General features: G+C 42.7%; 2 protein-coding genes across 3 annotated transcripts in view; both read left to right on the forward strand.

Moving 5' to 3' along the window:
• Window positions 1–7,034: 7,034 nt before the first annotated feature.
• LOC145405372 (uncharacterized protein C15orf61 homolog) lies at window positions 7,035–11,237 on the forward strand. Its single transcript, XM_080276777.1, has 3 exons — window positions 7,035–7,267; window positions 9,155–9,287; window positions 11,069–11,237. Exons 1-3 carry the CDS (start codon window positions 7,091–7,093, stop codon window positions 11,194–11,196), a joined length of 438 nt encoding a protein of 145 aa, XP_080132903.1. The 5' UTR covers window positions 7,035–7,090; the 3' UTR covers window positions 11,197–11,237.
• Window positions 11,238–11,404: 167 nt separating this feature from the next.
• Window positions 11,405–16,699, forward strand: part of LOC145405370 (pseudouridylate synthase TRUB2, mitochondrial) — a 33,035-nt gene continuing 27,740 nt past the window's right edge. The window contains exons 1-2 of one of the 2 annotated variants that reach the window (XM_080276773.1): window positions 11,405–11,597; window positions 16,031–16,162. In XM_080276773.1, the coding sequence (XP_080132899.1) occupies window positions 11,420–11,597; window positions 16,031–16,162 (310 nt within the window). In that variant the 5' untranslated portion in view covers window positions 11,405–11,419. The remainder of the gene's footprint in view (window positions 11,598–16,030; window positions 16,163–16,699) is intronic. The other variant, XM_080276774.1, reaches the window with a different exon arrangement.

The following is a 16,699-nucleotide window of genomic DNA, read 5'->3' on the forward strand; positions in this document are numbered from 1 at the left end:
CTCTCTCTCTCTCTCTCTCACCTAAACCATGGGCCATGAGCCATACCACACCACATCTCAATCACACCACAGCACACCATATCCACTGCTCTCAGTCACACCACAGCACACCATATCCACTGCTCTCAGTCACACCACAGCACACCATATCCACTGCTCTCAGTCACACCACAGCACACCATATCCACTGCTCTCAATCACACCACAGCACACCATATCCACTGCTTTCAATCGCACCACAGCACACCATATCCACTGCTCTCAATCACACCACAGAACACCATATCCACTGCTCTCAATCACACCACAGCACACCATATCCACTGTTCTCAGCCACACCACACCTACACTTTTTGTTCTTGTAGTCCCACCACATCACACCACACCACATGTCGTAGCCACAGCACACCCACCTGAGAGAGCGAGTCCACGTCCAGCTCCCGATCTCTTGTTCTCTCACCGTTCGCAGCTTTATATAGAACACCACAAGCCCCGCCCACTCACTACTGTGCCCCGCCTACTTCACCGCCCCACGCCCTCTTTTACCCCTCCTCCCTCCAACGCCTCGTTGCTTCCTCTCCCCTTTCCTATGTCTCCTTTTGTCCCCTTCCCTCTCCCTCCCCACTTGTCTCCTGATCACCCTCCTCCATGCCACCTTTCCCCTTTTCCTCCCCACCTCTCCTTTCCACCTCTCCTCCCCTCCTCATATCTCTTACCTTTTCTCCGTCTTTACCCCTCCTTTCCCGCTTCCCCAACTTCTCACCCCCTCGCCTCCTTTTTTTTTTTTTTTCTTACTCTCTCCATGCCTTGTTTCCCCCTCCTCATCTTCCAACCCCTCTTTCTCCCCTACTCTTCACTCCTTCTTTCTCCTTCCTCCTCCCCGCTGGCCCACTCTCTCCACCATTCCACACCCTGCCCACACTATCCTCTCACGCCCTGTCAGGTTTACATTTCTCCTGATTCCCATTCAAGCACTTCCCACTCACTGCACCACTCTCACAAAGCCGTTTCTTAATCCTCCAACCCATTCTACTTTCCACTCCTTTATCCTGAAGGAATATATTGCAGGTTAGGACAATATATATATATGCTGCAGTCATGAACATACAGAACGTCTACGACGGAGTGGGTTAGGATGGAATAAGTAAGGTGTGTCATGGCATTGAAGGGAGGTAATTGCAGATGTAGTAAATTATTGCTCTGACGGTAAAAGTGCATATGTGAAAACAGGAGAAGAGTTTGGGAATACTTTAAATATGACCTAAAGTTGGGTTTATCGCTTGATAGGAATGTACAGCGAAATGGGTGTCCATCACAAGATAGTGCCTCCGATGGAGCTGCAACTTCTGTGGGGAATGTTTTTCCACGGAGAAACTGAGCTAAGTGTTTACGTACTTCTTGCAGTAATAATGAGCATTAGTGCATATACTGTATAAAAAAAAAAATGTGTACAAATAATATAAGGTAATATCAAGGTAATAATATGACAGATCTTACGAATATTTCAGTTACAGTAATACGTATTTCGTATGTCTGAAATAGGTTCATAACAATGCTTGAAAAACTTTACTGTGCACACAGGGTCATATTACGTCAGCATCGTTTACATTACGCGTAAATTACGGTAAGTGCAGCCGTACTAGTACAAGATTTACTCATCCATGTACAACCTCCCTAGAAAACCTCCCCTCCAATATGGCCACCTTACATTCTCCTCCTTTCCTCTATTCTCATTCCCTTTTCCCATCTCCATCCTTCCTCACCCCGTCTCCCTCATCGACAATTTATATGCTTCCCAGGAATAATCCCTACTGGGAATATTCACTTCACTACGGCAAGGAATTAAGATCAGCTGGGGGCTGGGTTTTCTCTCCCTTCTTTTCGGAAATAATTAGACGCACGTGTGGGAGGTGAGAATTGATGATGGGAGTGGGGGTGGTGGAGATGACTGATGGTTGTGTAGATGGTGGTAATGAACTGTGAAGTGAGGACAGTAGTAACCGCAATGATAAAAATGAAAGTGGTGTGGGATGATGATGGTAACAAGTGATGCTGTTGCACTGGTGGGAAGTAGACAGAGCAAGAGTCAAGGAAAGTTAAGGAAGCCACGTGTAAAATTAAGAGAATAGTAATTCAGAGATGAACCAGTGACCTCAGATGATCCTCAAGGACTAAGTGAACATTTGCCAACGATCCCGTGATTCACATCAACACATATATTTTTGTGACGATATTACACTTTTCAATAAGGTTAGTACCTAAAACTCTTAACTATCTTCATCTCACGCATTCGTGTGTGATAAAGAGACAAAGAGACTGATAACTATCACAGTTCTAGGCCTTCAGCTCCTCCGATCCTACCACGTTCGGTACATACGATCCTAGCCACTCAACCCTTTCCTATCACAAACCTTCCGCAGACAAGGCCTCTGCACTGGGCTTCAGAAATCATCAGCCTTTCTAGGACACCAATGTCGTATCGAACTCAACAGCTGATGAAATTTAACGCTGGCAGTTATGCAATATTATTCGTATATTACTTTCATGTGGTCTGTCTGTCCATCTGTATCCAGACTTCTTAATCCCGGAAGAGATGGCAACAAACAAACTGCTTCCATGTCACCCTTTCCTCTGCCATCAGGCTGCCCTATCTCCAACTCACAACATCCTCAACCTTATACCTCTCCACTGCATACCTCGGTCTCCCTCTGCCCCTGCCATCCCACCTCATTCACATACACTCCTTGTCAGTCTTTCATTTCCCATCCACTCCACATGGTCAAACTTTCTCAAGGTACTTTTAATGCTTTCCATCGCATCAAAATCAACACCACAACCCTCATTCTCTCATTTGTCCACCTGTCTTTCTGTAACTCCGCATGCTTCTCTTATTTTCACTCCTCTCATGTTTGACTGAAGTCTCCTACCGAGTCAAAATTTCGCATACATTCGTGATTGGGGATCACTGTACTGTCATACAATGACATTTTGCACATCCTATTCCTTAACACTGGTCTCATTGAATCAGCATCCCTTCTTCCCTGCTGTGCCTTTTCATAAAATTTGTCCTTTAAATTTCCGTCCTTGCTTATTACAGAGCCTGACTATATGAAGGCATTCACCTTCTCCATTTCCCGAACATTCAGTCTCACTTTGCAATCCATGACAACATTCCTCTCAAAGACTCTTAGCTACATTCACATTAAGATTTCGTCATTTATACTCACTCCAAAACTCATTTACCAGACTTGTAACTCCCATTCATCTTTACCTCACAATATATCATCAGCATGCGACAGTACATACAAAACTAATCCTGCCCTCTCTCACTATGGATACTCCAACACCCACTGTCCTACCTTGTGTTTCTTATGGCACCATATCCATATATATATATATATATATATATATATATATATATATATATATATATATATATATATATATATATATGGAAATTTAGGTATGAATTTTCGAATATAGTATATGAACGTAAAACTCTAGGTGTAAGTGTAAAAGGGGATACCTCCAGTATGTTGGGAGGACTGAGTGGAAGAATCCATAAAGAAATGGAATAAGGAGTGAATGCACAAATATGGTGAAAGGTGTGCACATAAACAAGGACAGCTGGAGGCTCCTCTGCTATGTGGCCATTCCTTGGAAGGATTTCCCGGAGGGAAAGATGCATTCGAGGTAGTAAAGGAAAGTAATTATGCTACATCTATATCACGCTCGTATTTATCCTGAGATTCTTGACCATATAAATTGTGGCTATCCTAAAAATTTTCATATCGTCCTCATTTATTTCGTCTGGACAGATTATGGTATCATGTTTTTGTGAAGAATAACATACCGTGGCATATGTTCTCAAGTTTCTTGATGGTACTGCATAACATGTTTGTAAGGGTTTTGCGACGAGATATAGGGAAGGGGCATAACCCCTCGTTTGCCCCCCCCCCCCAAAAAAAAAAAAAAGTCAGGAAGGACGACTGCTCACCCCCCTCCCATTTCCGACTCTCTTGCTAGAGATAACCCCCTTCCGTGTGCTGTTTGTGGTGTGTCAGCATCACACACATTGCATCACTATATTATGAAATATCATCTTATTGCAAAAAGAAATCTACAACTTAGGACGCTGACTGAGCAAATCACGTGATTAATAATTGAGAATATGTTAATTTCTATTCTCTTTGTAAATCCTGAATTGGCACCGGGGTTCTAGGAAGCATTACATCATTACCTATAGCCTGTTGCTACACATACAACAAGTTGTTATTTTAAAAACTTGCATTAGCCACATTTCTCAGCAATTGTTGTTCATTACGTCCTCAATATACTTCACTGTATATTTCCGTCATGGGCTGCGCCATGCGTTGCGCCATGTATATCTTTGACATAGACGCTGACAAATATACTACTTAAATCACTGTAAGAGTACCGTAAGCACGTGAGTGTACCAGTGAAGGACATGTAAAAATTAAGAGAGTAGTGAGGTTGAGAGGGAGCGGGAGAGGCAGAAGCGTAAGGGAGCTGGAGGTGTGTTTTTACCCTCTCACACTGACCTCATACGACCTGGGGATCATACGCTGTGCTCATACTTCTATACTATACTGATGCTACATTTCTCTTCTGTATAAATGTATGTTAGGCCTGCTCCATCTGTTTGCTGAAGGGGAGTGTGGCAAGAAGACCCACCATACATTTCTCTTCTGTATAAATGTATGTTAGGCCTGCTCCATCTGTTTGCTGAAGGGGAGTGTGGCAAGAAGACCCACCACTTCTTTTTGTTGCACAATGTATGCACAAATTTGTAACCACTGACTGTATAACTAAATTTGCTGAAGGAGGTGTGCGACAGGACCCACCATCTCCCTTTGTTGTATAATCCATGTATTCTTTATACCTTTACAACAATGAACATTTTAATCAGCCATATAATTATATACATTTTTTTGTGTTTAGTATTTATATACATTTCATAACTTGTAATGTATTTGACATTTAAGTACTTTTATAGGAAGTAATGCATTTTTTGTTAAGTTATGAAGTGCCCACCGCCATGGGAGACCCCGGTAGGGGTGTCGAAACACCCACCCCATGGAGGAGCCACTGCCCGGGTGTCGCAGCACCTACCCCAGGGGGAGACCACGGGGAGGCGCATAGGGCACGCTTAAGGCCCAGGCGAGACGGGCCTATGTCCCTGACAACCTTGCGCCCCTCTTCCCCTCGAAATGGCCACGAGCAAGAACACTGCTCTGGCAGATTACCCTGCAACCGGGCCAGCTTTCGCCACGATCGGGGTGGGACTTGTCTTAGTGCAGTCCCAGGCAGCACCGCGGTGACGGCCACCGTCCGCACCGAGAAGGAAGAGGCTACCACCGTACGCTCTTCTGCTGTTACCCGCCTGGTGTTGGCCACCGTCCGCACTGGGAAGGAAGGGACGGCCATCGTACGCCCTTCGCCTGCTGTCCCTAGGGCCAGTGGAGCCGTGATGACGGCCACTGTCTGCATCGGGAAGGAGGGGACGGCCACCGTATGCCCCTTGTCCACTGCCCTTGTGACTACCCGTATGGAGGAATTCCCTCGCTCGCTTAATAACCCACCCAGAGGCCGACCGGGACACCCTTCTCTCTCTCTCCCCACAGGTGCAGTTCCCCAGAGAAGGTGCAGCTGGAGGAGCTCTGGTGAGGACGTATCACGAGTCTGGGAGTCAGTGCCCTGCAGCCAGGACCCGGGCGACACCCCCCGCTGTTGGACTTTACGGGGAAGGGACGCCGCAGGCAGCTTCTGACTGCGACTCGACCCAGAGGAGATCGCAGCCCCCAGACGCCCAGGGGCACCCCCAGGACTCTGGGGCGTGACCTCCCCAGCCCCACCAGCAGGCAGTCCTCCTCCAGGAGCAGGCAGAGGCAAGCACGCCTGTTCGCCCTGTTCAACCCCAGTCCAAAGGGCTGCCTTCCCCACTGAGGCCCCACTAGGGAAGGGCCTCCCTCCACGCCGACCAGCAGCCCACTCCGAACGACCCAGCCCTTGGCAGTAGCCCCGTGCCTCCTGTGGGAGGGCACTCCTGACGAGCTACCTCCCACGCCCGAGCAACACCTGTAAGCAACCCAAGACCACAGCAGCCCGGGCCAGATTCAACTAGCTTGACGTGTGTACAATATTAATATTGTATCTGTTCTTTGTGTAATTAAGGTAATATACGTGTAACGTTAGTCGACCTGAGTTTTTATGCCCTGTTCCTCTTGTTGTGTATTCTAGATTTGGTCTCGAAAGAGAACTCCAGCTCAGTAGCTAGTTTCTAAGGACGAGAAGTCGACCCTAGAACACACAACATAACACATTAAAAGCATTTTCTGTCCATCTCTGATTATAATAGGAGGTAGCTGTGTTACGTACAAAAGCGCAGCTTGAACCTTGTTGGAAGGACAGAAGTCAAGAGTGAGAGCAGTGGAAATGAGTTATTAGAGAGGAGCATGTACTGTAGAGTTACACGGAGAGGCTGACTGACAAATGAGGAAGTGAGGGAGCGTTGTGGTGTGGATGTGGATGTGATAGAAAACGTTAGGACTCTGAGGTGGTTTAGCCATGTGAAGAGGTTGGAGAGCGAGAGACTAGGAGAATGTATAGCCTCTCCTTATTATAGAGCTCAGTGCGGGGAGAGGGAGGGGGAAACCGAGGATGAGATGGAGGGATGGAGTGGAGAGTGTACTGTACATAAGAGAGTGGGGTGTAAGGTGGGGGGAGGACAGAGAAATGGTAGGGGACAGGGCGGCATGGAGACGATTTGTTTATGGCGACCCCTTAGATACATAGATGGTGTTAGAGAATTATAGTATAGGATGGGCTCAGTTAGTAGGAAGCAGTGTGTGTGAGAATAAAACTGTACTCATGTCGAGGTCACCTGCACGACCATTTCCGATACTCGCACAAGTCACAACAGACATCGACGATGATGAGCACCGGTCACCGGGTGTTGTTCAGTATAACGAGTCAAGTGGTCACGGGAGGGGTGTGTGTGTGTGTTATGTGGGTTTCTCCCCACTTTCATACCGACCATACTAACACGAATTATACCAGAGGAAGAGGGATGCACTTGAGACAGTGTTTAAGGAGTTTGAACAAAGCCAAGATACAGAAGCCACTGTCTTCCTTGGTGCTAACCACTCACCTGAGGCAAAGGTGTTTGCCTCACTGGACATCATATTTTGTGAAATATAAGGATGTCACAAGTGATCAGTGGGGGTTGTCTCATTTTAACTTGGAGGTAAGATAGGTGACAGTAGGTATGATGAATATGCACGGGGTAAGTTAGAAAATTTTATATGCTGTACAGTATAATACTGTGGAAATTTATACCCCCATGAGAGGGTACACAAATTGGTAAATTTTTACAAGTGGACAATACACCCCCCAGGTAGTGCAATATATTTTTGTGGCAGTTTTTGATGCGATTCTAATGTTTCTGACCTTCATTTTTGTCGGAAATGCCCCTCACCGAACACAATAAAATTAACCAAACCAAACCCAACATACCTAACCTATCATAGGGGAGTAATAATCTATTTCCGAATGGGGTAATGGGGGTTATTTGTGATCCTTAGGGACTATACTATACGATAATGGTGCTAAAATTCCAAAACTGCATATTGTCCACTTGTAAAATAATACCCACAAATTCATCTTGGAATGTTTTTGGACTGGCAGAGAAGAGGAAAGCCAGTCAATAGGAATGAAGGTTATTTTGGATATTATTCGGATATCCTATACAGTACTTTGCTCTCCTGATTTTATTGTATTTTTCCCAGTGTTAATTTGGTCCAGTGATGAAGAAAAATATATAACTTGGTTGTGCAGTTTATTTTTTTGGTTCATATTTAATCCAATTCTGTTTCTTGCCAAAATTTACACAGTGGTAGTCTCAGAGCGAAGTGGACTCAAGCTGTACTGTATACACAATTTCCATTCCTTATTTTTTACATATTTTATAGTTCCTGTTGTTTATAAGCGGAATTGGTGGCCTTCAAGGTTAGGTTAGGTTATTTAAATGTATTTAGGTCAATTTGTTGTTTTTGTTTTTAGTCGACCAAACATTGACAACCGAACAACACCTAATTCAATTTAAATATCAACCAGGAATGTAAATGGCACAGCCAAATTACCTATATTTTTTCCTTGATCACTGGATGAAAATTAAATTGGGAAGAATCAAATCAAATCAGTAGAGTGAAGTACAGGACATCCCAATAATTACCATTATTTCGTTAAGGAAAATTACTGTGCTTGCAATTCCTACGTATTTATTTTATTTTCTGCTAAACAGCTGAGTGATTAGTGAGGGTTGGCGTGACAGCAGTCAGGTGGGGAAGAAATAGACGGAAGGGCCATGGCCATATACGATCTGATGTGTGAGCATGGGTCTTGATAATTCTACAGTACAGTACATTTGGTAAATTTTTACAAGTGGACAATACACCCCCGAGGTAGTGCAATATATTTTTTTGGCAGTTTTTGATGCGAATCAAATGTTTCTGACCTTCATTTTTGTCGGAAATGTCCCTCACCGAACACAATAAAACTAACCAAACCAAACCCAACATACCTAACATATCTTAGGGGAGTAATAATCTATTTCCGAATGGGGTAATGGGGGTTATTTGTGATCCTCAGGGACTATACTATACGATAATAGTTCTAAAATCCCAAAACTGCATATTGTCCACTTGTAAAATAATACCGTACATTTCAGGTCCACCATGTTTCTTTCCACTTCATCAATTGACCAATAAGTGCTTAAGACTTCTTTCATTAATTTTATTTTTCCACATGTTTATGAGTAAAATAATGATGGACTTACTGAGGTACTGTAATCACCACTTGTAATGCATACATGTTGAAAATGGCTTGAGCCCACTTCCTTGGCTACCTCCCAGACTCAATTGTTACATGTGAAATATGGTTATTTGACTGCACAAAAGATGTTTTTTCATATATCTATCTATCTATCTATCTATCTATATATATATATATATTTTCTTGTAGCATTCTTTCATAGGCATAGGCCAGGCTAACACTGTGACCAGAATACTTTTCTTTCTTTTTTTTTCTGCATTTCAATCTGAACCTAAATCTCATTTTCTTTTCATAATAACAGGTTGATGGAGAAAACTACCATATACTGAGAACTGGTTGCTGGCCATACATCAAGTACCACTGCACAAAACGACCACATCAGGACCTCTCATTTGATGACAGTTTCTTCAGAGTTTTGAAGGTGATTAATTTAGGTGAGTGGTATGATGCTGCTTCATTTTGTAAAGTATAACTATGGTGTTTTGATTTTATGTAAATTGCAGTTCAGTGGTGGTGACTGAAATTTTGTTTTACCAACACTTTAATCTTCTGTGTACAATTTCACATGAAGTTATCTTGTAAGGTAGACATTTTATATGTTGAAAGAGGCTTACTGATTATTGATACGTATAGCACTGTATACTGAGAGATCAGGGTTATTTCATTTTCATTCACCAGTTGCTGGTGTAGACCTGAGTATTTTGAATCATTGACATATAGTTAGAACCCTGCCTATATCATTTAATATCAGAATTATGTGGTCATATCTGTGGTAGTTATTGCATAGCATACTAAGAGTTATGTGCTAAAAGAGGGTGGTGATTGGAAACACATAGTTCACGAAAAGATGCACCCATAAGTAATGTATGCTTATATTGGCATGGAGGAGTTAATCAGGTTAAGAACTTTAGCTTCCATGGTTTTGCCTGTTGGGTGGATCTGAGAATTTCAGTGGCTTGAGTGATATGCTAATAGATATACTGTATATCCGTCTATCTGTAGCCCGATGCCTTAATCCTGTAAGGGGTGGCCGAGGTAGTTGTTATACAGGGAGGGGCACTAACCCTCCATCAACCCACTTGTTGACACGTACGGAACACGTATAGATTGGTTACAGTATATGGTTACCACCCAGCGTTGTAAATGGTTTCCCAGTTTACAGGAAACCATTAGGCATGTCACTCAATGTAGAGTCACCAGAAAATGAAAGAAGGGTAATAAAAAGTGACAGGAAAGTTAGGAGCAATAGGAAGAGAGGAGGGCAGACACAGGAAAAGAATGATAAAGGCAAAGGAAAAAGTAGACAGTACTACATCAAGTGAGTGGATGATGGTTGCCACCACCTATCATGATTATGTGTATAACCTACTGGCTCTCATGTGATAGTTTCCCCTACTTTACTGTGTATCTCATCCTGGATCCTGTTTAGGGCTACTATATCTGAACATCCAAAAAAAATGGACACTCTACAAAGGAGTAGGAGGAAGGGGGGTTGAAGCAGTAAATACAGTACCGGTACAGTACTAACTTGTTAAACAATTAACTCTAAGCCCTTGACCACCCCGTTTGGGATACATGGCGTCTGGCAATGGATGGATGGATGGACTAACTTGTTTTGATTGTATTAATATGTATCTTAAATGTCTGGACCAACTTGCCTAGCCCCGGACTCCTATACTCCAAATGGAGCAACGTAGGATTGGATGATGGTTGGATAGATAAATATGTCATGTGCTGCGCATTATTTGCTGTCTTTGTTAAGTATCTGTAAGTGTTGTGGAATCAGTCACTGGTTTAATTCTTCAAACTTTACTCAAGTGGAGCCATGGTAGGTGGCTTTGGTACCAGTTCACAATGAGATGTGAACCACAAAGTGAGCTATAACAGTCCAGGATTGAACTGGCCTACAAATCTTAATCTTTCAGGATTAAATACCTGTAGTTAATTACTAATTCTGATACAATATAACCATACCAGTTTCACATGGAAAATTCTGGTGAAGTATATAACAGGCAAAGTCCCTGACAGATTTATATACCATACAGTATTTAGAAATTCCTCCTAGATGGAGCAACAACCAAAAAGGATGACGTCTGGAAAAATACAGACGTATGGTAGCCCTAATCCTGTTCACCCCTTTTATAACTGTGGAAAATAGGGTTAAGATGACAGATTTTTGTACTTAACCATACCTGTATTTTCAATTCATCCACAGGCCTGCCTTGCTTAGCCTATGGCTTGATTGCATCACTGCTCATTCGATTCCAGGAAGATATTAAGACACCTCAGGGCACTGTTAGTATCTACTTCCTTTATGAGGAGGAGAGAGGAGCGAGGCACTAGACTTGTGGAGTTCATTTGCAAAATACTTTGGATATGAACTTTGAACATGACTTTTAAAGCATCATATATATATATATGCATAGCCATTGAGAAAATATCTAAAACAGAGTCTATCTACTTCCTAAAGTACTATTACTGTACATACATTACATTTCCAAAGCTACTGGTGTAGTCCAGATACCCAGTACCAAATTTTCCTTGGTTTAAACATTTCCAGTCAGTCATGGTGAAGTTGATTCAGTACGGTCCCAAGGCCTGGAACTTATTAAATGGCATCATATGTGTATACAAACCCAGTGATATGAGCTGTAAATTTTTGAGGAATGTGATAGCGGGAAACTTGTGTCGGGACCTCAACCAGCTCCAGCCACGATCACCTGCTCCCCTGGTGGCCATTGAAGGTTAGTTCAGATGTTGGATATTTTCACAGTATCAGTAGGTGGGGTTTAGAATATGAACTGTGTAGTTATGCAGAGCTAAGCATACCTATCATCCTTAAAATAAAAAAAATTGCATGCACTTTACTCATGTACTGTATATTTGTCTTAGATGCCTCTGTCAATGTCTCCTGGAAATACATAAAAAGATAGTTATGGAGAGAGATCTTCAGGTTAATGTATTTTTGAGCCAGTTGGATGAAGTCAGTGTTCATTGCTTTTGTACAAAATGTATCTCTGTGTGTCTGTCTGGGCCAAAATCTCAAATCTCGGAAAGTATTGATTGTAGAAGGAAAAGTTAGTAATAAAAGTTCTGTAGAGTCACAATGTGAGTTCACTTCTCACTCACCCAGCACTGGGATTCATCCAGGATGGATACACAATAGTCAAGCATGTTGTAAATTGTAATCTTACGGTATTATTGCAGTCTACCTGTCTCACAGATGATGGATAGTCTTGTTCCCGTTTTTTCACTAATCTCTGCTCATTTTCCTTTACTCCTTGAGAATTGGACTTTTTCTTATTTACTACAAAATAAGTAAATAAATAAATAATATGGTTGACCTCTCCCACTAATTCCTAGTAGTAGGAGGAGAGATGAGAGGAGGGAGGAAGAGATCAGTAGGGTGGAAATTGTGGATGTAATGAAGAAGATCAAGATGGGAAAGGCCCCAGGAATTGAATGAGTATGTGGTGAAATGCTGAGGTACGGGGGTGAGATTGTAGTGGACTGGTTATGGAATTTATGTAGATTGGCTTGGAAAGAGGGAAGGGTTCCGGAGGATTGGAAATCAGGTATAATTGTTCCTTTGTACAAAGGAAAAGAGGAGAGAGAAGTATGTGGTAACCATAGGGGCATTTGCCTTCTTAGTGTGATTGGAAAAATATATGGTAGAATACTCATTGATAGGGTTAGGAATATAACAGAGAAGCTAGTTGGAGAAGAACAAAGGGGATTTAGGAAGGGCAAAGGGTGTGTAGATCAGATATTTGTTTTAAGATGTTTAGTGAAGTATCTAGAGAAGGGAAGGAAAGTGTATCCTGCCTTCATGGACTTGGAGAAAGCTTATGACAGAATAGATAGACAAGGTATGTGAAAGGTATTGAGAATATATGGAGTGGAAGGGAAATTGTTGAGTGGTGTGAAGAGTATGTACGAAGGAGCTAGGGCTACGGTGCGAGTGGATGGTGAGCTGAGTGAGTTCTTTGATCTCAATGTGGGACTGAAACAGGGTTGTGTGATGTCTCCATGGCTGTTTAATATATACATGGATGGGGTTGTAAAGGAGGTGCAAGGTAGGGCAGTGGATGTGGGGGTGACTAATGAATGAGGGTGAGATTTGGAAGATTCCGGTGTTGTTGTTTGCTGATGATACAGTATTGCTGACTGAAGATGAATGGGAGTTGCAAGGTTTGGTGAATGAATTTGGGACAGTGTGTAGGAAGAGGAATCTGAAAGTTAATGTAAACAAGAGTAAAGTTATGGTGTTTGAGAGGAATGAAGTCACAGAATGCACAGTGAGGTTGGATGGCAAGGATATGGAGAATGTTAGTGCATTCAAGTACTGTACTTGGGTAGTGTGATGAGTAAGGATGGAACTTTGGGGGATGAAGTGCATGAAAGGGTACAGCAGGGAAGGAAGGTCGTTGGTTCACTGAAAGCAGTGATGAGAAATAGGGAGGTGAGCATGGACTGTGGAAAGTATTAAGAATATATGGAGTAGATGGGAAGTTGTTGAATACTGTGAAGAGTATGTATGAGGGTGCTAAGGCTGCAGTGCATGTGGATGGTGAACTGAGTGAATTTTTCTCTTTGAAGGTTGGGTTGAAACAGGGATGTGTCATGTCTCCATGGTTGTTCAATCTGTACATGGATGTGGTAATAATAGAGGTACAAGGTAGGGTAGTGGATGTTGGAGTGGCCCTGGTGAGAGAGGGTAGTGTTTGGAAACTCCCTGTACTGTTGTTTGCTGATGATACTGTGTTGTTGAGTGAAGACGAAGGAGAGCTGCAAGGCTTGGTGGATGAGTTTGGGAGAGTGTGTAAGAAACGGAATCTGAAGGTGAATGTAGGGAAGAGTAAAGTGATGGTCTTTGAGAGGGGTGAAGTCAGTGAATGTACAGCGAGGTTGGTTGGTGAGGAATTGGAAAATGTGAGTACATTTAAGTACTTGGGTAGTGTGATGAGTAAGGATGGAGGTTTGGAGGGTGAAGTGCTTGAAAGGGTACAGCAGGGAAGAAAGGTTGCTGGTTCCTTGTAAGCAGTGATAAGCAGGGAAATGAGCATGGAAGTGAAAAAGTTACTGCATGACAGTATTGTGGTACCAACTCTGACGTATGGAAGTGAAGCTTGGACGTTGCTGGAAGGACACAAGTCAAGAGTGAGAGCAGTGGAAATGAGTTATTTAAGAGGAGCCTGTGGAGTCATATGGAGAGACAGGCTGACAAATGAGGATATAAAGGAGCATTGTGATGTGGATGTGGATATGATAGGAAGCGTTAGGAGGAATACACTGAGGTGGTTTGGCCATGTGGAGAGGATGGAGGGTGAAAGACTGACGAAGAGAGTGTATGTGAGTGAGGTGGAGGGGGGAAGAGGGAGGGGGAGGCCAAGGATGAGATGGAGAGATGTGGTGGAGAGGTATATGAGAGAGGGGGGTGTGAGTTGGGAGCGAGGCAGTGAAATGGCGGGGGACAGGGAGATGTGGAGGCGATTTGTTTGTGGCCACCCCGAACGGGATTGAGGCGTCTAGCAATAGGTAGATAGATAGTATGGAAGTTAAGAAGTCACTGCATGATAGTATTGTGATCCCTACCCTGACGTATGGAAGCGAGACATGGACCTTGCAAGAGGGGAACAAGTCAAGAGTGAGAGCAGTGGAAATGAGTTACTTGAGAGGAGCACGTGGAGTGACATGGAGGGACAGGTTGACGAATGAAGAAGTGAAAGAACGTTGTGGGGTGGATGTGGATGTGGTTGAGAAGATTAGGAGAAACACACTGAGGTGGTTTGGACATGTGGAGAGAGTGGAGAATGAAAGACTGACTAAGAGAGTGTATGTAGGTGAGGTGGAGGGATGGAGTTGAGAGGTATATGAGGGAGGGGGGAGTGAGTTGGGGGGAGGGTAGTCAAATAGTGGGTGACAGAGCGACTTGGAGGCGTTTTGTCTGCGGCCATCCTTTGTGGGATTAGGGTGTCGAGCTATAGATAGATAGATAGAGATAGACTTTATTTACAGATATTTGCTAAGTCATTCTATTTCTATAGGGTATAAATATATGTACCACATCAGTACTTTTTGTCCTGTACTTCCAACAGATGTTATCAGTTCCTTATATGATTGAACTTACCATATGGTACTTAATGACTTATCATTAGTTTGAACTTACCATATGGTACTTAATGACTTATCATTAGTAGATGTCTGGGCTAGACCAGAGGCCCTGTAGTAAACGGAGACTGGCTGCTTCTGCTGGATACTGGTTGGTCTTAATTGTTGATGTTGTATGTTGGTGTGCATAGGAGTGTGATTTTTCAGTTACTTTATACAGATGTAATGAGTTTATATTAAGTTGTAGGTTGCAGTATGCCTTATCAGAGACCTTGTATTGGTTGTGAGGCTGCAGATGTGTAGATAGGTAGGTTGTATTAGATGCTGAGACTTATATAAGGTAAATACTCTACTACAGATCAGTTGAAAGACTGCTGGTGACCAGAATAAGGACATTCAGCTCAGAGCTGCTTAGGTAGTAACTTGGTTTTTATTATTTGTCATTGATATATGCTGTTAGCGGAAAATATTTGTCTACACCTGGATATAATTCAAAACTAAATGGTAAAGTTTCCATGTCTACAATGAAGTCACATAAAAAGTAAAGAGATTTTATTTTAAGAACCAAGAGCTGGTTTATTTAAGAAATCACATAATAGTCAAGCATATATATACAATAGTAGCTAAAAAAAAAAAGGTGGGGGGGGGTCTTTCTTTAAGTAACTCATAACCATTGCAGAGATAAGGAGTATTGCCTTTAGTTGAAAAACACATCCAAGGAATGGAAAAATATGTGGGAGTCAGTAGAGGAACAAATGTTTGGAACACAGTGTTGAGTGGTGGCATATAGCACCAGTGGCAGTCAACATAAGAGTGATATATCATTGGGGCTATAGTGCAGTTTGCTGAAGCTGGCACGTGTGGGAACAGAGTTTCTATGCCTTTATCTGGTATGTTGGAGTTTTTCCACCCATTGTCTTAGCCATCCAAGCTCTCTGTTCAGGCAAGATGGATGTCACTTCCTGTGGATAGCAAGGAAATAACCGTAGATAGAGCAAATGGTTTACAATGAATGTTTTTATTTGTATTGTATATTATTATGTAATACTTATTATTTGCATGCCAGGAAGTGTGAGCAGAGAGCTGGTTGTGCAGACAAGGGAAAACTATGCAGATCACACTTTGGTGTTGGGCCCACGATATCAGCCTAAAGACATCCGCCTTTCATTTGTACAGTACCACCACAAGAATGTCTCAGGTAACTCAGATTGGTAACTCTTGTTTTATGGTTCAGTCCAAAAATTTCAGTTAGGCTAATGTGCATGAGAAGTACTATAATAGGTAATTTATAAATGCTTGCAGTAAAGTCAGGTATTTGTTTTGTTTTGTTTCACTTATAAAGGTTCCAACATACTTGCATGCATCAGCCTTCGTCACTTAATGGTGGGTCCCCTCACCACTCAGTCTCTAGCAGTCTGTCTTCATTCACCTGTCCATGAGGTCACTCTGTATGACCTCATCCCAAGCTCTTTTTTGGTTTACGGCTAGCAACTCTACCCTTAACATTCATACCCTCTTCACCCATTTGTAATCCTCCATTCTCTCCATATGCCCAAACTGTATTAATCAACCTCATCACATCACATTCAATTCCCATCCTTCCTGCCAACTTTATTCATATTCCTAAACCCCCCAGGCCTGTCATTCAAGGATGCACCACATGTCTATCTAATCATCCTCATCTTTGTATGTTTGAGCCTATGAATATCCTCCTTTACTACCCAAGTCACACTGT

This window comes from Coenobita brevimanus, chromosome 66 (genome assembly GCF_032717465.1).
Source record: "Coenobita brevimanus isolate Jiangsu-jjx chromosome 66, ASM3271746v2, whole genome shotgun sequence".
NCBI lineage: Eukaryota > Metazoa > Arthropoda > Malacostraca > Decapoda > Coenobitidae > Coenobita > Coenobita brevimanus.